This window comes from Solea senegalensis, linkage group LG9 (genome assembly GCF_019176455.1).
Source record: "Solea senegalensis isolate Sse05_10M linkage group LG9, IFAPA_SoseM_1, whole genome shotgun sequence".
NCBI classification, from domain to species: Eukaryota; Metazoa; Chordata; class Actinopteri; order Pleuronectiformes; family Soleidae; genus Solea; species Solea senegalensis.
In genome coordinates, this window is record NC_058029.1 from 12926740 (window position 1) to 12949630 (window position 22891).

The 22891-nt window shown below is 40.0% G+C and overlaps 1 protein-coding gene across 2 annotated transcripts in view; it reads right to left on the reverse strand.

Moving 5' to 3' along the window:
• The window catches only part of LOC122774892 (CUB and sushi domain-containing protein 3-like), a 199257-nt gene that overhangs the window by 54346 nt on the left and 122020 nt on the right, over nt 1–22891 (reverse strand). The window contains exons 37-49 of one of the 2 annotated variants that reach the window (XM_044034485.1): nt 22061–22165; nt 18065–18183; nt 15740–15809; nt 13901–14017; nt 13540–13749; nt 12761–12949; nt 11753–11930; nt 8723–8868; nt 8192–8272; nt 7379–7492; nt 2699–2887; nt 2403–2549; nt 881–1069 (exon numbers count right to left, since the gene is read on the reverse strand). In XM_044034485.1, coding sequence (XP_043890420.1) covers nt 881–1069; nt 2403–2549; nt 2699–2887; nt 7379–7492; nt 8192–8272; nt 8723–8868; nt 11753–11930; nt 12761–12949; nt 13540–13749; nt 13901–14017; nt 15740–15809; nt 18065–18183; nt 22061–22165 — 1854 coding nt within the window. Of the gene's footprint in view, nt 1–880; nt 1070–2390; nt 2550–2698; nt 2888–7378; nt 7493–8191; nt 8273–8722; nt 8869–11752; nt 11931–12760; nt 12950–13539; nt 13750–13900; nt 14018–15739; nt 15810–18064; nt 18184–22060; nt 22166–22891 lie in introns of both variants that reach the window. The other variant, XM_044034484.1, reaches the window with a different exon arrangement.

The window sequence follows — 22891 nt, forward strand, 5'->3', positions numbered from 1 at the left end:
ACAATTCAAAAGCAGTGGTAGCTGCACACTGAGAGACACTGACGGTTCATTACAATCTTCTCTGCTACAGATAGAAAGTTTTAACGAACACAAAGTAAACCCTTAACAGTGTCTATGCCGAGAAGGTCAGTGGGTATGATATATTATTTAAAGTCAGTGCTCTATCTCCATGAACAACACTAATATACTGCTCATTCTCAACCAAATTCTCAATAATAAAATATGTATTGGAAAAAATGAAAGATTAAAGGTGCTGCGATGTTATCTCAATCATCTGCAGTAGCAGATGGACATCATATGTAGTTCATTTGCAGCCACCGCTGGTTTTATGTGCTTTGGAAAAGCTGTATGCAATTACAAAACTAATAGAATCAATCTCAGGTGTGAAGTGTTTTCAAATCATTTTAAAGTACATGGCATGCATCTTTTGATTTCATAACAACATGGGAAAATGCAATTGAACACACCATCTGTTGCTGCTTGGAGTCTGTGTGTCTGTGGTGGTGCATGCAATTGCTCGCACCAAAATGCACACATTTCACATGTGCGCATCAAAGAACCCAATTAGTTCAGTGAGACCCAACAGCAGCAGACACTGCATGCTAATGGCAAGTTAGCCAAAGTCATTTGAAGAAGTGGAAATTGACAGAAGCAGGAGGGATTGATTTCTGCTTCCTTTCCACCTGACAGGGTACTAGCTCTCAATCAGGCTGGAATCATTTCAGCTGCTAACTACATGGGAATGTTTGGGCTGAGACACATGGATGCCCCAAGCACTCGCCTGTCTGCCTGCTGAGCGCAGGGGTACGGGGGCAGTGACCAGAAGGAAAGAGGCTGGGTGAAGTTGAAAATAAAAGCCTGCCAGAGCCGATGAGCTCACCTTGACATGCAGGAACTGGTGCATCCCAGGCGAAGTAGCCATACACAGCTTTCTTGCACACAGCCGTGCCCTTTCCGATCAGCTTGTAGCCCCTGTCGCAGGCCCAGCGCACCATGCTGTTAATATGACCCCCGGTCTGGCTCACTACAAAGCCGTGTTGTGGGGAGTCCGGTGTACTGCAGTACATGGCTACAATAGATGGAGTGATTAAGGAACAGGGGAGATGATGGGAGGATGGCAAAGCCGAGGAGAGAAACATGAGACAAGGTGTGAATGAAGTCAGGGGAAGACAAAAGAGTGCACATAAGCAGACATTAATAGGAAAAAAGAGACAAAAGGATGTAGAGGCATTAGCCAAGTCCCTCTTGTCAATGACTCAGGTAAACATTTTTATTTATAATAAGCCACTTCATTTTTAAGGCTTAATGTGAACATACTTGTGGAGTGTCACATTCATTCTGTATAGTATTAAAGTATTATAGGTATCACATCCCAGACAATTATTCTCTTAAAAACCCATCTTAAAAAGAAATAGTGAAAGCAGTGCTAAATACTAAATGAGAAGTTGTGGTTAAACATTTTTAATGCAAGTGATTTTTCTCATTGATTACAGCCTGACCTTCATAAACCTGTTCATTTAAATCGTCCTTCAATTCAGCGTCACAGGGAGGCAGCAGGAGTACAAGTCACTGCTCAACTCAAGTGCTGCTCAACTCAATCGCGTCAAGGAAGAATCTTCTTTACAAAATTCATCATGTGGACACACTTTCATACTAACACTTGTGTATTAAATATGACGGCGAGACATCGTGAAATATAAATGTCTTTTGTGCTTTTTGTCATTATTATTGATGTATTGCAAATGGAAGACGACTCCCTGTGCTACTCTTACTTAGCGTGCTTTATTAAAAATCTAATTAAACATTTAAAACCATTTGAACTTAAGGAGCATAAAAGAATAAGCATGCTTTTCAGTGACCTTATTCCTGCCTCGTGGTTTTGGCATGTGTGCAATTATTATTTTTGTTGTAATTTAAACTTGTTGTCACTTGGCTGCTCTCGTAGGGCATTGCCACAGTGAATCACCATCTGCCTACTTGATTTTGCCGAGGTCTTTTGGGGCCAAAATTCCCTTTAGTCACACAACCTGGTTTTGAGGTAGCTCGAAGCTCGCCACACAATGTGGAAATAAAGTATTTCTGCCTATTCACTCGATAAATCTCAATAAATAATATCAGGATTGCATGTCACACTGTGGTAAAAATCATGGGAGCATGTGGCACACATAAAAAGATTAAAAAGCTACAACAGCAGAGAAGGTTTTGCAAATATTTACACTGAAGAATTTGTATTCAGAAAAGACAGATAAAGTGTCTTTATGCTGTATATTGCATGTAATACATGCCCAAACTGTAAACCCATGACTTTTATCACATTTCTGATGTTTGAAGACAAAATTATATTCAAGTAGCATGAATAAAAAGAGTATGATTATAAGCTGGATACATACTTTGATACTCACCCACGTATCTGATGTGGAAGCCACGTCGATTGGTGCCGTGATCGGAGGACCAGCGCAACAGGAGCTGGTGGCCCGTGGTGGTCAGGCTAAAGGGCGTTTCAATATCACCACTGAGTGACGCGAGGCTTTGGCTGTAGATGTTGGGACCTGAACACAGGTGTACACATAATGTTCAATATTTTGGAGTAATAAAAAGCATGACATCAACCACACAGTACAATTACTTTTACTGAAGACATCACTGTAACCCAAAATGCAACTTTCTTGTTAAAATAGGACAAGTTAGCTGAACCCACCATCAAATATTTCCAAGATGTCAAACTCCTTCTCTGTTTGGAAGAGTTCAAAGTGCAGAGTGATGTTGTAACCCTTCTCCACGTTAATTAGCCAGGAACACATCTGGAGATTGGGGTAATTGTCGGGGAAGCCTGGACTCAAGATTACACCCGTGGAGTCAAAACGTACCTCATGGGCTGGACATTGTACTGATAGGAGGCAAAAAAAAAGAAGAACAAGAGCAATGTCCGGTTAGAAGAAAACAAAGTGAGTTGGGAGAAACCTTGGGGAGAGAAGTGAGAGAAGATGAAGAGGCAAAGGGTGGAAGAGGAATGAGGGGTAAGAAGGGGGTGAAAGCCCAGTAGAAGCACAAGAAGAGGCATGATGAGGTGAGGGACGGGGAGACAGGAATGTTCTGCTGTGACAGTAAAAATTACGATGAAAAAATAACTAGTCCTGAAACAATTACATTTCAGCTAGACTGATATTGCACCTGAGGGCTGAGCTGGTGAATCTGCTGTTGTCACCAGGCTCCCCTGAAACCAATCTATCAAATAATAATACTCAGTAGGTGAGACAGCTAACTATATATGGGAAAACGGTGTGTGCGTGCGTGTGTGCGAGTGCATGTGTATCAGCTCTGAGCACTGCCTTCATTTCCTGTAGAATGGTATGTCTGAAATAATGACAGCCCTGTTCCTTTCCTTTTCTTCTCTGCTGGTAACTGAAGTTTCTCTTCTGGGCCACTGGTGAAGAAACATGACGCATATAAAAGGTTAACGTGAACAACTGTTCCAGATAAAAAGGTCAGTGGAAACAATTGGGCATATATCAAGGAAAAAAAGCGAGGAGGAATGAAATATAACACCAAACTGTACGAATATTTCCGCTGGCAAGTCATAGCAAAAGTTTCAAATGGCTGAACTAGAACAGCCTTTGGCTCCAAGATAACGGACAGATACGACCTCCACAAAGTCAAAGTCAGGGATTTTCTAAATAACAATGCATTTCTTAAACCACACACTCCACCTGGAGCTCTCTGTGGGGACAGAGGTCAAAGACAATTCATCATCACTTTACCTCCAAAGCACTGGAATCAGTGTTTTTAGTAGCACTGGAATGTATAGCAACTTCAACCTAAAAATGAATTACAATATACAGTATAAATGTGTAAAGGAATAGAAATGTCTTCAGTAACATTGCTTTATAACTTGTGTATGTGCTTGTGTGTAAAACGGTTTTCCTGGTCTACTGCTGTTTCGTAATCACTGTTTATTTTTTATTTATTAAGCACTGTAATGAGCATATTCTGCATAAACACTGACCTGCTCTGACCTGTATCAAGTAACTGCATGGAATTTATGAACTAATTGCATGATAACATTCTCTCAGAATTTGAAACTGTAAGCAAACAAAAGTATGAATTTTTAAACCATGCCCCTGAAGGTGAACGCCGACATCACATGGGTTAGGTACGCGGTGGTCATTGTATTCTCTTTGTTTCATTTGACTAAATGTCTCATTTGCAGACTTAATTTTGCATGAAAAACAGAGTCTGTGGCATTAGATTTGTACCCTGAATATTATCGCTCATTGGCAGTGTGTGAAATTCAGGATAGGGGCTTTGATTGTTGAAACTGAAAAACCTTCTGAGCTCTGTCGTCAACCAGAGCATTAACTCATGCCTGTGGAAATATTTGTCATCTTAAGTCGTGTTGAAGAACATGTGTCAACTACTAGGTAAGTGCCATGGGCAAATAATGATTTTTCCACAAATTACATGACGTTGCAAACTTCAAATCCCTTAAAACTCACTCACACTTTCCCAGAACCTTCAAATTATACTGTGTGAGTGCAGATCATTTTTATTTTAACAGGGTTCCTCACACGGCCATAAACCTGGCCCTAATAAGTCAGAACCTTATTTCTGAGGAGGCTAAAATTATAATAGTTATCACTAGTTGTCAATAGGTTAGGTGTTAATGCTTTGTTTAGGCTGTCCAAACCAATGGAAGTTAAGGCAGTGTCAGAGAAGAATAGCCAAGCAAAATTGTGTGTGAGAGCCTACAGTACACAAATGTACAGTTAATAATCACACTCAGCCATTTGAGCCATTTATTTGGTGAGTTTGTTATCTAAATAAAAAAGCCTATAGTACTTGCTCAATAAGCTAACGTTGCCAGGCAACAAACAAGTCTAACAAGAACAGTTGGACTGCTTTGCCTCAAACTTTGGTGCAGTATTAAACAAAAAAAACAAAAAAACTCATTATGAAAGACATACTGTTCTACTGCTATTTTGTAGGATGAGCGTGTAGAGAACCATGACATGGATAAGACACAAAACTGGACATTAATTCAAACATGATGCGTTTAAAAAATAATGGCATTGGCAATCAGGTCATGTCCTTTATCCCTCTATTTCGTCTGCTCCACACTGTTGACAGAGAAATAACCATGGTGAAGAGGAAGATATATTTTCATTCTGTTGTTCATGTGTTCTATCCTTGTGTATAACCTCGCCACATCCGTAAAGACAAAGCCTGAGGGAAATATCTTAAAAACCAGGGGTATTTAGGGGTGAGATTGCATAGCCATGCAAGAACATTTCAGTGTTATCTATAACAAGCTCAAAATGACAATTAACAGAGGGGTTGACGGCAAACAAAAGCAAAAACAGAAGGGAATTCTTTTCCCTGCCCTATTGGCAAGCTGCCATCAGAAAAAGGCCCATTACAAGCTTATTGTAGCCGTCTCTTGTACGTGAACAGGTCAACTCAAATTAAGTTCAACTCTACATGTCCCAAGGAGAGCAATTAGTTTCTTGCTACAGGTGGCACAAGGACATAATGTATCCAACAAGAGGAGATGCAGCAAGTTCCTCACTACAATAATGAGGTGATCTGTGAAAATGTCAGACGACGTATTTTGAATTCACTCGTCTGAAAAAAGTCCCAACTATTTTAGCCAATTTAACTCTCAAAGCAGGTTTTTCAGAAGCACTCGAATAAAGACGCCGTATGAATGACAACTCCTAATAATCGCGTCACATCATTTGCAACATGAGAGCATCCGATGTGCAGTTTGAAAAACAAAAACACCCCATCACAGCTGTAAACGATCACATTAATGTTGGTTGTTTTGCATTTAGCTCAGACTGTCCCGACCACGTGAACTGAACGGAGCCATCTTTACTGTGACACCCGTGCTTTTCCTGCCACATGTCAAAATGCCCTGCTGTGAAAAAAAGGCCCATTACCTTGCAAAATGAAATCAAGTGAAAAACAATGTGTTCTGCCAGAATAGTCCCACCACGCTCTGCCCATCTGGAGTTGGCAGGTTATTATGTTCAGTCCTATTAAAGCCTATGAAATCATTTCAGGTACAGTATGTAGGTTTTATCTCATAGGGGCTAGTTGGTCTTGGCAGAGCTTTGTGCAGTCGTTAACACATAAGCAGGTGACTTGGCAAGACGCACATTACAGCGGAGCTTGAAATGTCTTCCATGACTCTAATGTGACTGACTGCCCTCGCTTGGCACAAAAGAAACATAGCAAATTATTCCAAACTACTTATATGAGAAGCATTTTACTGCAATTCCATTCACATCATAATATTACTCTTCCCTTTTATTTTTAAATTTATGATGCAAAGAAGCTTCTCTCTTCATTGTTTACACTATATCAACTCTATAATATCAAGCACAAGCGCCAAAAACAGTACTGCCTGAATACAAATGCAATTTTCAAAAATGTTATTGACCTTTGTGCATACACAATTAAGGGCATTCACTGGTAATGCTGTGTGTAGCCTTTATGAATAAAGTATGAGAATATAAGTAGCTTCCAGATCACGTGCTACTGATGCGGTCACTCGACTAAACCTGGCCATTACTAAGTGTTGCTTCACTTTCCACAAACTAAAAGGAAATAAGCCAATTTCTACCTTGAAAAAGCAACATAATGTTAGCGACAAACCACTCGAGGGGAGAACCAAGATATCAAGACAGACATCAATCTTGTCAGCTGCAGAGATGCGTTGCCACAACAGCTTGGCGGACGGCATTTCCGTTTTTGGTCTAAACAAAATCTCTGAAGCAGACAATACAGACATTTCTTGTCCTTTTTATTGTTTGAAAATTAATCTTCTGAAAAAGAATATGTGACTGAGCACTTTTTTTATCAATCAAAGTCATGGGGCCATATGAGCAGGATTACGAAAACAACAACAAATAAGATTTTGGGATGATAAAAACCAAAACTAAAAACAGCTATGCTTACGCACCCTTGATACACAACAAATAAAATCCAGTTGTCTATGAAAGCTGCTGATCTGTAATTTGTTTCACACTGATCCATCACAGTCGAACGCTGCTTCTAAGGGAGTACAGGTCTGTAATCTTGGGTCAGTGGCATTCTGACTGTGAGTCTTGATAAATTAGAATGGAGATACTGTTTGCGGCCGGGAGCTCGCTGGGAGGGACCCTGCTGGCAGTCTGTTAAGTGATGCATCAACAGTAGGTGCTGCTGAGTGCAAGCAACCTTGGAAAAGCAGCATTAAACACACACACAGATATAACATACCCAAGAATCTTTACTTTTTTAGGTGCAACAAAATTTTTTTTACATTTAAACACATTCAGAGGAAACACATGAACATTTAAAAAGCCACACAAAAAAACAAACACTGAATAAAACCAACCTTGGCAGACTGGTGGGGGTCCATCCATCTGTAGCCTTTCTCCAAGCCGACAGGTCAGAATTTCACTGCCCACCAAGGTGAAGCCTGGCAGGCACGAGTACCGGATGATGTCCCCTGTGAGGTCATTTTCATACACAGTCACACACAAACACACATTTCCACAGAGCTATGTTAGTGTGAGCTTCCCCAGTACAAGCACTTAAAACAGCAACCGACAACACATTTTCTAACGATGACTGACATCCCTTAGATGGAGAACTACATTCCCTTCATTACATTACAGACTTGAGCGCGCATGCACACACAAACTCAAAATTATGCTAAATAATAATAGAATAATAGAAAAAGACAGCCACTAGCCACATCGGTTCCACTCGACTATATACCTCCGTTTACTGAAAATAAAAACGGCTTAAATGGAGAGTTAATTAGCACTACTCTCAAACTAATAAAACTAAGTGCAAAACAAGAGAAAGACGGAGAGCGCAGGGCCAGTGAATTAGAAAAAAAAATAAAAAATATGTCGAGCATCAGCATTATAAAACAGTGTACGTTCAAATTAAATTGTTTTAGAGACAAGGCTGTTTCAAACTGTGAAATAAGAAGATAGATTACTATACTCGCGGACTGAAAACGGTTTCAACAAGCAAATGATGAACTCAATCAATTAATGGAAAAAAAGAATGGAACACGCCTCGTCCTATTTTCTCACTCTGTTTAGGGCTATCCAAGCAAATTACCTCATGTCTGCTGCAAATGTATTTTATTAGGTTTTGTTCCCGGCCAGTGAACAAGAGAAAAAACAAGACAAACCTATTTCAAACTCGTCATCATCGCTTAGGATAGTGGCGTTGGCAACAGGTGGGGGTGGCTGACATGTCCTCAGCTGGTACGCTGTTGGTGAGAGGACAAATTCTAAAATCCATTATCCAGTGTTTACGTGCACATGTGTAAAATAAGAAAGAAAAAACCCTTTAATGTTCTAACTGCAGCACATCCACTTCTCTCCCATCTTACTGTAACTTGATTTTCTTGTAACTTGAAGTTCTCAACCTCATTCAAAGGGGCGTTTTAATAGTGCAGTTGAAAAATAGGCACAGCAAGGCATTCATCATTTATAATTATTCCAGCCTGGTGGCAGGGCCATATTGTAAACTGAGACTAAGCCACTCTGGGAAAATGAGGGGTGTCCAAACATGGGGACAATCTCTTCCTGCTCATTTGTGATCTTCATTACTACGGTCAGCTCCTTGTCGTGTGGTGAAGCGACGATCAGATGAATAAAGGCCATTACAGCAGCGTGGGACAAGGTCTTTACTTTGCTGGAATCAAAGGGGAGGTTACCGTAATAAAGGAGCACAAAGAAGCCGCTGGTGCTGAAGTCGCTGTGGAACTTGATGAGGATTTGATTGGCAGTGGTGGACACGCCCTCCTGGACCGAAATGCCGCTGAACTGACCAATTTGAGGGGAGGCCTGGTCGGGTCCATCCCTGATACAGAGAAGTAGAGGGAGGGTGGAAGAGAAGGAGGGACGGAGAAAGATTGAAAGCATAAAGGGTGGAGGAGGAGGACACAGAGTGGAAGAGAGAGAGAGTGTAAGTGAGGAAAGAGCAAAAATGATTTATGAATAAATACTAGTAATAACTTGTGGGGATCAAAGAACACGTCTAGTTATACTTAAGCAGTTTTCTGAACCCAACAGTCATTCTGATGAGTTGAGAAAAAGTTTTACATTAATCATCAGTGTCAAAGTAAAAGTTCAGTATATTTTAAATAGGGAGCCAGTGTAGTGCAGATACTTTTGACCCTACATTACATATTGATGAGTACAATTTTGCCTTTGTGATATCTTTGTGACATCGTTTTGTTCATGCAAAACAGAATTGACTTGAATGTTCTCTACATGACGATTATCCCAAGAAAAAAAAAAATTATATTTGATATAGAAAACGTATGGATGGTTATCACAGAACCTATGACACTTACCTGAATACCATGAAGCACAAGTAGCTGTAGCCCTGAGATGAAAAATGTAATTGAATCATAAAGACCTTTTCTGATTTTCACCCTCAATGAGCGGTGGGGGTGATGGGGGTTTATCTGTGGCAGGTGGGTCGATCATGATAGTAGAAATGTACAATTTAACAGTCTGTCTACATTAAAAAAATCTAATGATTTACACAAAATTGCAGGGCAGAATCAAAACGTGTCCAAGATGTGACAAAGTTGATACATTTCAAGTGACAAAAACAAGTCTAGCAACCCCTTCTGGCACCTTTAAATTACAAAGCAGATACAAAGTAATTGGTGGCGGTAGTAAGAGTCACTGAAATGGTTATGGCCTGATGCCAGCGGTGAATGAGATTCACCCTGAGATGCTGAAGGCCTTGGACATTGTCAGCCTGTCATGTTTGACACGTCACTTGGAAAGCATCTATCTTTGGCAGTTGGAGTTGTGGCCCCAAGTGAAAGACTTTAAGTATCCACGGGCCTTGTTCCTGAATGAGGTTACAATGAAGTGTGAAATTGACAAGTGGCATACTACTAAAATGTCATGTTTAAGGCTGAGCTAAGCCTGAGGTGAAGTTCTCAATTTATGGACACAAAGACCTGAAATGAGCTTGCTGTGCAGGAGTCGGAGTGAAAAGCCAGATATTTGCTAAAAACTCCGGCTAGACCTGCTGCGCCATAGCTCCTCCTGAGAGATAGTTGAGGTATACAGACATGTAATGAGGAGGACTGGCAACACTTTCCAGTGGAGCACAAGTGACTGGGAGAAGACCCCAGGAGCAGAAAGGCTTATATCATACATTCCAGGTGGCGTGAGTGGACCTCGGAAGTGTCTAAAATGGATGGAGCGATACATTCAAGGATGGACACTAGAGGGAAATATTTTTCTGTGAGATGACAGAAAATGTCGCAGCCTGTAGAGATTTTATATAATATTACGACAGAGCAATCTAACCCTGTCAGCATTTTTAGCTCTATTGGGTGATTGAGGCCAGTAGTGAAATTCAGTGAGCAGTAACTAATCACTAATTAATGGTAATATTGGAATCATAATTTCAATCTATAGGAAGAGGTATGCTGATTTGTCAGGTGGATTAGACACAACGCAGCCATTAATACCAGGATATTTTCAGGAAATTTGCATCACCTTTGAAAACCATGACCATTGAATCCATATCCCCTTCTCTAAGATGAATGAATGGCTCAGGGGTGATAATAGAATGAGTCATTAGCAGCAAAAGTCATTTATGAGGCATGCTTTAGCTGCCAAGTGCAAAACACCTCAGCTAATGAGAGCAGGAGAAAACCCTTGTGAAAACACTGCCATGGTCTGTATTCAAAATAAGACAGATAACAATCTTTGTGCATAGTGTGTATGTGAAAATAAAAAGACAGCCTTTTCATATTTCATATAAGGAAAAACGGGCACTATTCACGACCTTCACAAAAATGCTGTTTTGTATGTGTGCTCCTATCGCACATATTGACAAAAAGTGTCATGTCAGAGTGATCAGCAAAACGGGGGGATGGCAGTGAGGCAGGAAAATGAATTGTTGCCATCAGGGGACAGATTGTTTATGCGCCATTTCATTTGAAAACAGTGGTGCCAGTGGCTGCCTCGTCCTATGCTTGGATTTGTAGCCCCAGATGCTCGGAGGCATTTCCCCCCCGTATCACCCATGAGGGCAGCTCCATGAGTGCCAGAGGCATACTACGGTATAAAGAGGCGACACAGAAGTAGAGGGAGGGGACAGACAGACAGACAGGGTGAGAGTGTATTGTATTGGGAGCCTGGTAATATAGTTTACTGCAGTATTTTTATTATATAGAGATAACATTTTCTACTGTTTCTATATCGTGAATGAACATGTTTTGGCACGTTTCTATCTTTTCTACGTAGCACTTACTGGGGAACTGGAGCTAAACAGCAGGACACACTGACTCAGTCTTCATTTCGGTTACTTTTATTTCATCACGCACCACAACCTATTTTGTTTTCAGGAAGCTGCCATGAGGAAATAAGTTGTGGGAGAGAAACAAAACAAAAAACCTTAAATGTCTAGACAAAGGTCAACATATTTTAATGGCTTTTGGCTCATCTACAGTGTCAAATGCAAAACTTGCCCAGCTGGCAGATGGCCTTAACATTTTGTTAACTTTTATTCAATGTGTACATCTTTTGAAATTGCATTAGCTATAGTAAAACTGCATCCATCAAATGTTTTGGAAGCAACCCACATAGACAAAATGCAGTTTTTAAATATTACTTGTATGAGAACTTGTTTGTTAATGCAGTGTGCGCTTCATATGTGCCACAAACTGATGACTGATAAACATCATACCAAGAAAGAAACGAGGACTTACCACACAGTGATGTAGTCGTAGATTGGCTCTGTATTTATAACAGAGAAATTGATGTAGATGCCATAACCAGGAGGCACTCTGACAGTCCACATACAGTCCTGGAAGTGTGGATACTCAGCTGGGTGTCCAGGGGAGTAAATTGTGCCATTCAGAGATGTTATATTTCCACCACAGAGAGCTGGAAGGGAGGGATGAGAGTCAGATCATCGAGATGAAAATAAAATCCAGCCTTTGATTAACTTGAAGTGAAAACTGTTGATAAACTAACTGAGTATTATTCAATTGTTGTTGAGATTGCTTTAGCTACATCTGCACGGGAGGGTTAGTTTGGAGCTTGGAGCCCGATGACCATAGTTTGGAGCTTGGAGCCCGATGATCATCACTCCTCTTCAGAGCGGATGTGCTAAAATTTGACTTTGAACCGGGGGGGAAAACCTATTGTCCTGTATTAAAGAACAGTAAACTCAACAAGGACAATATAGTGGCTACAGAGCACAACAAAAGTAAATTGAGAAAAAAACACTTTAGAGTGGTATTGAAACATATGGTTGCTTACTAGTAAGAGGTCATTTATTAGACCAAAGAAATATCTGAGAAGTCTCCTTGAAATTTACAACTGAGACAAGCTTTATCAGCTTTGTAATAAAGACTTGCAAATGCTCCATATATCACCATAATGGACTGTATCAGTTTATAGGTCGGTAAAGAGGTGCTTCATTGGTGGTAAAATTGTGTCACATGCTTTAATGTACCACAATAAAGGACGGGACAACAAACAGTGTAAAAATCATATTCTTATATTCTCTTTTATTTCAAATCATTTCAAAGACTTTATTTTTAGTGAGAAAGGCATATCAATCTTTACTTACTTCAGCTTTGCAAAAAGTAGTACGCGTAACTTTCTCACGGATTTATTAGAGCATGTCGATTTAAATATTTTCCCAGCGAGTTTGTGGAAGTATTTACGTGCAAAACACCTGTTGTGATTATGCGACACTAGCCAGTTACCTTCACAGCGAGGTACAGGGTGATTCCAGTTTCTGCTGACTCCATGCAGGCATGTGAGAGACGGATCTCCAAGCAGGGTGTAACCTGGCAGGCACTCAAAAGATATAGTCATCCCCACGCTATAATCCTGGCCGATCACAATGCCGTTACGGAACGGACGTGGGTCCGGACACCTCTGTAGTTCATATGCTGGGGGGAAAACAGAAAATCACGCCCATAAATAGGAGAACATTTTAATGAAACACACTCTTTAGATCAAATCAGATGCCACACGGCTGTAATATTATAAGTGTAATCGCTATGACAACCTCCAAGAACGAAAATCTATGAGGCACTAAGAGCTGGTAATGTTGTATTTGTGTAAGTCATTATTTTATAATTATAGATATTATAGTGGATGTCATTTTTCAATTTTTGAGATTACGTACCGAAACTGTCATGTTATCAGTCTGTTACTAATACTGAATGTCCACATTGGCTTTATTGCATTAAAAAACCCTGCTGATAAACCAAGCACTATTACTATTCAAGGATATCTCCTATTGAGTGCCTCAGCAGAGGTCAATATTGATTTTTATTATCCTTACCCTTTTGTAATCTTACAGCCTCAGTAGAAGTGTCTGCTGGACAAATCGCAGTCCCTGATCTGTCTCAAACCTGACTGATGATCTTTTAAGTATTCCATTAGCAACCTTCTCAATCTTCCATTTTACTTCAAAACTCCTCTATAATAACATCCAATTTTTACTTTGCCATTCGGACAAATCCTTCCTCCTCACCCTGGTACACAATTTGAAATCCAGGTTTGTTCTGGGAGTAGTCGCTGTGGAAGAAGAGCGTGGTCTCATGGGTGGTGCTAAAGAGGGAGTTGGGCACCATGGGGCCACTGAACCTATCAATCACAGTGCCTGTCTCCTGACCCCCACAGCGCACTTCCAGATAGTCATGAACAGGCTCTGTTGAGAAGTTCAGAAACTGCAGATGGATCCCTAAAAAGCAGAAAGACAGGGAAATGTAAGAGAACATCATAAAGAATTTATGAATGAATACAGTGAAGGTGGAATGTGGAGGAGAGGAGAGGAGAGGAGAGGAGAGGAGAGGAGAGGAGAGGAGAGGAGAGCAGTGCAGAGGATGACAGACCGAAGCCGATAGGGAGCTGAACTCTCCAGCTGCAGTCCAGGCTGCTCTGGTAATTCCCTGGAAAGCCTGGGCTGAGAATGACGCCGCTGAAGTCTGTCAAAGACCCTCCACACTGAGCTGAGGGAAACCAAACAAGAAGAGAAGCATGTTACGTCTCCACAGAACAGCTTGGTAGGAAAAACAAAAAAGTAAAAACTAAGTAAAACAATGACTGAGGGGCTAGAGGAATGGCAAAGAACACTTTGCATGTGTGAGAGTCACAACATGATTGCCACAGTAGGTGTCTGTACAGAAAAGACTCTGCATACTGGTTCAGTTTGTGTGTATTCACCAACATGTGTTGAGAAACATGCATATTATGTGCTCATGTGTTCATATACAGACTGCAGGAGAGGCAGCTACATGGACAAGGGAGAAGACGAGGTTCTGTGCGTGTTCCTTGTGTGCTTAATATCTCTAAGCTTGAGTGTATCTGCGTGATGTGTGGCTTGTACATCTCTGCTTGACTGTGTGGATCATGCACCATACGAATATTTGTGAAATGACAACAGACTGTGGCAGACACCTTGTTTGGTGGCGCTTTAAATTAAAATAAATGAGGGAGTCAGTATTCAGTGCAGCACGCCAGTGCTCAGCAGTGGCAGTGATTACTTCACCCTCCCTCTGCATCTCCCCACCTCTTTTCTTTGAATGTGTGTTGGTGAACACTTCAGCTTGCAGTGAAGGTTACACTCACCCCCTGTCCTCCCCTCTCTCCGCCTGTGGCATATGCCCTAGTCTTACATAAACACCCAGGTGTCATGCAATTACAGTCACCAGAGGCATTAACGTAAACTTGTAGCTGAAGCATTCCATTCTCATTTATGTGGCAAGTGGCTTAAAACACAAAGGGCAGAGCAGCAATTTCTTTGGGGGACTGTCAAACAAACAAAAAAAGGAACACACTTAAACTGTTTCCATATAAAATGATGAAACTGAAGAACATTTTATGATGTTTCACCGTTTCACGAGGGCAATCACTTTTATACTAGTTTAACGGCAACGGCCAAAAAATGGCAAAGTGAAAACCAATCCTGGGATGTGGGGATCAGTGTATGCACTGCAGACGACGAGGACATGGACTAACGAGGGAGCGCACGCTTTCAAGTAAAGGCCTCTCAACAGTTAAGCTGGGATTTATGTCTGCAGTGAAGTGTGAAAACCACAGGGACACAACATTTACATGAAGAGCACAGGCCACGTGTGCGTCTGTTTAAAAGTGTGTTTTTGTCCGGGTTTATATTCACTGTAAAGATGTGTTTGCACTGTACACTACTGTACGTGTGTGTTTATATACTACATGTGCAACTGGGGGGAAAACAAACCAGTCAAGTGTCAAAACTATGTGTGAAGCGCCTACTTGGTAATCACTGTGACAACTGACTTCAGAAGAAGTGTCGGGGGAGACCAAAGACTCTCATCAGGGGTATCAAAAAACAAACACACTGAGATGGTGCAAAGCCGTATTAGTTTTTGACAGAGAGGGAAAGTATGAAAATCTTAATCCCTTTCCCCATGTCACCTGCCTCCACTTCTCTACCCAATCTTAAAATGAAATGACTGCTTCCATAATAGAATATCAAGTCCTCTGTTAAGCCAGTGATTTATTGTGTGGCTGTGCATAAGTAAGGTATTGAATGGGAGGGGAAAAGAAACAATACAAAAGGAAAATACTGTGAAGAAAAGGTAAAACACAACATTGATGCTGGTCCATGCAACAAATATTTCTGCTGTTTCCAAAATCACCCCATTGAACCCCTGTATGCTCATGATACTAGACTGTGTAAAAGAATACATTACCTAAACACAGAGGCACGGGGTAATTCCATCTTCTGACAGGACCAGGCATGCACGTAATGTATGTATTACCCTGTTCGGGAAAACAAACAACATAATCACTTCCTTCAAAATATTGTGCAGTTGGCAGTTTGCATCAGATTTTCAGTCCCCTTTGGTCTGTCTCTGTTATTTGGATTTTCTGGTGTGTAAATATTTGATGGCATCAAGAGCGAGGACAGGGACCTCTTGCTGTTTCCTGGACAAAAGTACCACCTGTGGTCTAACTACAGCTGAGAACAAGAAAAGAGAAACATCCTGTCTCTAAGCTCTGACTTCTGTTGGTTGTTAGAGATGATCTGAAAGTGATAAATATTATTAAAGGTAATCTGCAGACATCAAAATCCTGTGTGTAAATATGGAGGAATGTGTTGTTTTACTTGATACCATATAGGCCAGGGGTGTCCAAACTGTCCAAAGGGGTGTTTTCTGTAAAGAGGGCCAGATTTGATAATGTGAAGATTCATAGGGGCCAATGGAATTTTTAAAACACTAAAAGTTACATACAAATGCCCAGTTTTATAATAATTTTATCATCATTGTCACATTTATCATTTTTAAATGGGAACGCAACCAAATCTAAGCCAGGCAGGAGTGAACAAATGAAAAAAATTCAGCCTCTCTTTCACATCTGGAGTCAGACAAATAATAATAGGAGGTGGCTGTATGTGGTTGCGAATCCTGGACTCTACTTTCAAAGCGCAATTCTTTACCAACTGAGCTAATGGGGACGACGTGTGACCAGAGCCAGTTTTTCTGTCCCAGTCCACCCCTGGCCATAAATAATATATTATAAAACCAAAGCTGCGGGTCGAACAAAATCTGGGCCGGACTTTGGACATGCCTCATATAGACTTGATATAGAATCAAAGTAAGGGTGGACGATAATATGATAAATTGTATCCTACAGTATCTAAAAAAAGCCACAGTGTTCTGCTGCGCAATGAGGATAAATATTGGTCTTATATAACATTAAATACACCATATTTAATACCAAAGTGCAGAGACAAGACTTTGTCATTGGCAAGCCACGGATAAAGCAAGTCGGTCGCATATATAAAGCAAGCAGGTGTTTAAATGTTATCTGGGTAATTGCATATTTTAGCAGGTCCTAAAAATTAACCAGTGGACAGTACCCATTTGGTTACTGCTGCCTTTTTATTTACTTTGACTTACTTTGGCACTCCCACTGAGCCTTTTGATGTAATTTTTTAATTAAGTCATTGTATTACTCTATGCCAGGGATCTCAAACTCGAATTTCATGTAGCCAGCCACTTAAAATCCAAGTCATAATGTGTTATTGCTGTATGCTTTTTTTTTATTAATTACAGATTCATTTTTGCACAATAGTCTTGCAAAACATTCCATATCATTGTCAATGCTCTGATCTATTGAATTTTTACATACATACACATACGTCTAAAGATCTACACCAGGGGTCACCAACCTTTTTGAGACCGAGAGCTACCTGAAGGGTAGAGAATAATATGGAGGGCTACCATATTCATTTTTATTATTTTGTGCAATTTACCATTTAAATGATGAATATTATGCATTCAATTGCATGTACACATTAATTCCAGTGCTTACTCCTAATGATTATCACAGTTTGTATAAACAATATCAAGGACATTTTACTCAGTGATCATATGGATACATGCAAGTGAGGTGAAGTGAAATGTGCCCACGGGCACCTCGTTGGCTGCTCGCGGGCTACCAGGTGCCCGAGGGCACCACGTTGGTGACCACTGATCTACACTAATAGCAAAACTTTAAAAAAGTTGTGTCTGCACAGTTGTTCTACACTTATACACACACAAGCAGGACTCTGCTACTGTATTCTTATGCTTTTGTTACCACGGAGACCTGTAATCTGTTTGTGGTGTTCAGACAATCAGCCTGAAGACGTGTGCAAGAACTTGCTGGTCCGTCCAAAAACAATGTGAACAGAAGTGAATAAAAGTCAGGGTGGGATTAGGGAGGCAACTGTTGCCCGTGGCCTTAAAAAGTTCAACAGCTCAAAACACCACAGCAAGGACTGCAAGAATTAAAGCTGCTTTTGAAACACATGGCACACAGTCACATGGTCATTCAGAGAGACAAAGAAACACTTACACACTTCAAATAAAACTACAAGTATTAATATACTGAAAGTAATTCAGACATGTCTTGCTTTAGAAAATGAAAACAGAAAATGTTCTTAAATGACACTTGGAATATTCCATTAAAACTCACTTAAGGCTGCAAGACACTTGTCATAAAAAAAGCTAGATATCTGCTTTCCCTACCTGTAATGAAAAGCCTTGATCACACTGGAAAGACACCATGTCACCCACAGTGTAGCGATCGCCCACTCTTTGGCCGTTACTGGGAGGCAGTGGTTCTGGGCACGAATCCAAACCTATTGCTTAGAACAGAGTCACAACACACAAGTGTGGACAGCAATCATTCTTCTGCACAAAATGTGTACAGTGAAGATCAGCCACTACAAGGCTGATTCATTGTTGAACATCCACTGCATAGTTAATATATCATGCAATACCATATGGAAAAAAGACAATGACTAAATTAAAACCAAACATGCCATCTTAACATACAATTACAATGCCTCTTTTTAATAGGCTTGTAATTGTATAATTGAGCATGTTTGTTTTTTTTTCATCTTCTCTACTTTATCATAACATTTAGAAACTGGGACAATTCACAAAGCTGTTCTAGTGGCGGTTGTAATCGCACAATCCTTTTCCGACTGTGATCTGAAGCAATCACTGTGAAATTACAACGCAATCCCTGAAGTATTTCTCAACAGAGGCATTGGGCTCCACAATGTGAACAATGTGATTACAATGCCACAGGTACAGAAAGTTCTAGTGTTGTGTTTAAAAGCTTGAACACTATTATGATCCCAGCTACTTTAAAAGCTAGTAGTTATCTAGTTTGTTTTTTTGCCTTTGCGGGGGGAATACGGCAATAAAAGTAAATAGATACATCTGAATATATCAGATAAACAAAACCAGGTTTGATTTGTGAATATATTAATAAAGGCCAAGTGATATATATATATATGTATATATATATATATATATATATATATACAGTATATGCATGTATTTTCTGTGTTTTTCATCTGTCAATAGGAGATTGTGGAAGCTTGTTTAAGTGCACAATGCTAAATAAAAATATGATGCTGCACTGCCCCAACAGTAATAAAAGAGAAATGACAGAAGGGGGACCTGAAATAACTTGGAAAAGCACATATATAACACAGACATTTTCCCCATGACACATTATTAGTAAGCCTGCTGTAGAGTGAGTAAGTAGTGCAAAGAAGGACATACAAAATAATGCAGCACAAAAAGGCAAACAACATCTTCACCTGTTTAGAGTCACAGTTAACAACATCAACACTGCACTTGTAGGAGGAAAAATGACACAAACATTAACAGGACACACAATTGTGGGTGGGTGGATGTAAACACAGCAGCAGGAATGGCCAGGGAAGAATCAGAATAATTAATACACATGTCTTCGGGGAGCTAAATAACAAGAAAGGCCACCATACTTAGTAACTAAGAAAAGCTAGGGAGTGGGAGGGAGAGAGTAAGTGAGCGCCAAGAAGAGCAGCCAAAAATAAAACAGCTGAAGAAGAGCAACGATAGAAGAAGTGGGTGGTCCAAAGTGTGACATTTTTTTTCCACAAGTGAATAATAAAAAGTGACAAAGTTTTGGAGAAATTGTGCAATTTGTATTTATTTAATTTCTTTAACCCAAGATTCTTCAAGCTGATTTTTGTGATTTAAGTCATTGAGGCAATGTTTGCAGTGCAAGGGCTGCCATAAAATGAGGTTTGACATCAAAGTGAAATGTAGCTATAAATTTCCATGTTTCATGAAATGCTTTATGTCCCCTCCCTGTAGCATTCTGTGACATGAATTAAAGCTACGCGTATACATTTACTACAGTTAAAGAATAAAAAGAAAAATATTCACAAGATAGGATGTGACATTGATAGGAAGCCAATGTCATGTTCAAATAACCAACCCTATTTTGCTGAAGTAGCTGTTAAATATTAAAAATGATGGCCATAAAATGATCACATGGTCAGAATCAATACTCAGAGTATTCCATTCAAACCTTTGATTGATTGGTATTAAGTGTGGGATTCATAGGTAAAAGTGTGCCAAAAATATTACACCACCATCAACAACCCGGACTGCAAGGCGGAAGGCACTTTGGGTCCATGGATTCATGCTGCTTATGATAAATTCTGACTCGACCATCTGTAGCCTCAGCAGAAATCCAGATTCATCAGAGCGGACCAAGTTTTTCCAAGTCTTCAGCTGTCCACTTGTTGTGAGCCTGTGCCCAATGTATTGGCTGACAAAACTACAAACTTTAAAAAGTATTTTCCCTCAAGGTCCAATGTGTTTAGTTCGAGATGTTTCTCTGCTCCTCACTAGTCAGAGTGGTTTTCTGTTTTACTGTGACTTTAATGTTAATTTAAACATCAAATTATTTAATTGCACTGTGCAGCTGCCGACTGGATGTTGCGTGCGTGTGTTTTACATGACCTTGAATACACTCCATAGCAGTTTCAGAAATACTCAAACTAGTATGTGTGGTACATTTAACTAATTTAGATGATAGCTATAGTATATCTGTATAGATATGACAAGGAGATTTCAACTCTAAATGTGATAAAATGATTTTACGTCTAAGATGCAGAATAAGTCTACCCACTAAGACTGACATACGAGAGGAGTTTACCTGAAAAGTGAATTAATGAGACCTGTCCATCATCTGAGGATGAATTCGTCTCCAAATTATTTTGAATTGATTTATATTTCAGTCACTATCTCTCAATCTAATTGATGTGGAAATAAAATCATTCTCTACAGACTGCAGAGATTGAAGCCCAGTGTGGGACTTCATTTGGGATGCAAACCATGATATTGCCAGTTAAATAGGGCATATTTGTTTATAACTATGGCATACTGTCTGCCTTTGGACAGCGAGAAGGCTAAAAAAAAATACTAGGAAAAAAGGAAGAAGAGCAGAGCCTGGCTACACAAAGCATGAGCAAATGCACTTTACTAGTGCAGCAATGGCAAAGTGTAAGACAGTCAAAAAGGAAGGAGCTGACTGTGAGACATGATGGGAGAAGGGGGGTAAGTGCGGATAGGAAAGAACCCACTGAGAGACATGGCAACAGAGTGGTTCCCGAGCTCGAGGAGGGTATTGTGAAAATGAAGCACTGACTGTGAGGGACATGACTGTGAAATAATTCAGTGGTATGATACTTGTGGCCTGACACGGCTGACAACGAAGACAGATTTAGTGACAGCCAAGTATTTTATGCTTCCTGTTATGCAAAAAAAAAAAAAAAAATGGTGGAAACTGGTTTCACTTAAAAACATGAAAAATTATTTTGTTGTTCTGTTTATGGGATATCCAACGTTGGTTATGTTAAATAAGCAGTGCATATCGTGTCAGCTTCACTTTAAGCAGCATGACATTCACGTCTTACACAACTCTTTATGTACTTCACAGAAAATGGGTGGCAATGGGTCGAGATTTCTTCAGTTTCCTCAATAACTGGTAAGTAACACACTCGTAGGAAGATAAGCTTACAATCCAACCAACCTAGGAGAGACAAAATAAAACGGGAGGAAAATGATCTTGACATTAAACCAGACAAAGGGAAAGTGCCTGAGATGTAAATAACTGTGAGGAAATTGCTCTCAAAGGACAGTGTTATTAAATAACTGCAAAGCGCTCCATGCATCACCAGCAGATCATCATCCCTATTTTTATTTATACAGTTTTTGAATGGAAAGACTTTCCAAATCAGTTGCTCTTCTGGGGCCAGCATCATGTCTTAAATCTTCAATTTTTGCAAACAGCAAATGGTTAGCATTCTCTTTAGTAAATATGCTCCTAAGTGAATAGCCTGTTAAGAGGCAAATCCGTTTAGTCACTAAATGAAGAAGAATGAGGGTCGTGTATCTTGAAGATAAGGGAGGATTTAAATATAACGGCATCTGGAAATACCACGCGCAACGCCATGAGAGACTAAAAATGTGTAGATAGAAAGGAAGAAAATAAGTTTGCTATTGTTTCCTATTTTACTCCCTCACATATCAACTGTCCAACTGTGCTACCCAGACCAGCTGTCCCTCTTACTTCTCATAACCCAGTGCAGCTGCTGGAAGCCAGTGGCAGATGGACACATTGAAACAGACAACAGACAAAAGGACAGGCAGATGAGTCGTCTCTCCTCATACCTGTGTACTCCAAGTGAAAGCCAGCGGCGGACACGCTGATGTCAGACTGGAAGGTCAAGTACAGGTTGTTGGATGTGCTGTTCAGCAGCTGGGGAATTGTGGTGCCTACATTTTATAATAAGAAATACAACAGTTTAGTCCACGTTTCAAATTCAAGCCACCAAAAACACGTGGACATGTAAGAAGAGTTCGACAACCAAATAAAGTGATCTGCTTTATTTCGTTGAGCATGCCCTGTATTCCACTTCACAGTGATGATAAAGTGTGGACATGGCAGCTTCCACAGCAGCATTTTCACCCACATGACCTTGTTTAATGAGAGTTGTTGAGTACATCAGCAGGTACAAATGAAATTATGGTGCTTACAAAGTGCTTTATGTAATAGGAATAAATGAAAGACAATTCAATTGCAGGAGGAGGGAAAAAGAAATGGAGTCTTTAAAAAAAATAAAATAAGAGACATTAGATGTTTTTGGTGCAAAATGTTCCCGCTTTAAAAACAGCTCAATACAGTATTAAAATATTTCAGTAAATACTATTTGCCATCTTCTTCTATTTATAATAATAATGATGATGTAACTACATGGATCACATATGCTACTCCTGTTACACATTTCAATCCAACATGTTCAACACATTTCCTCCAGAGATTCATTTAGAATACTTGGATCGATGCAATAGCTGCATAGAATGCATGAATGCAAGCATTGCTCTGCAACTGAGACAAATTTCCACCACAGAAAATCTTGGATCATGGATGGTAACACTGGAGACCGTTTTATAGATTCCAGACATACACCTTGTGTAATTTGCATGGAGACATTCACATAT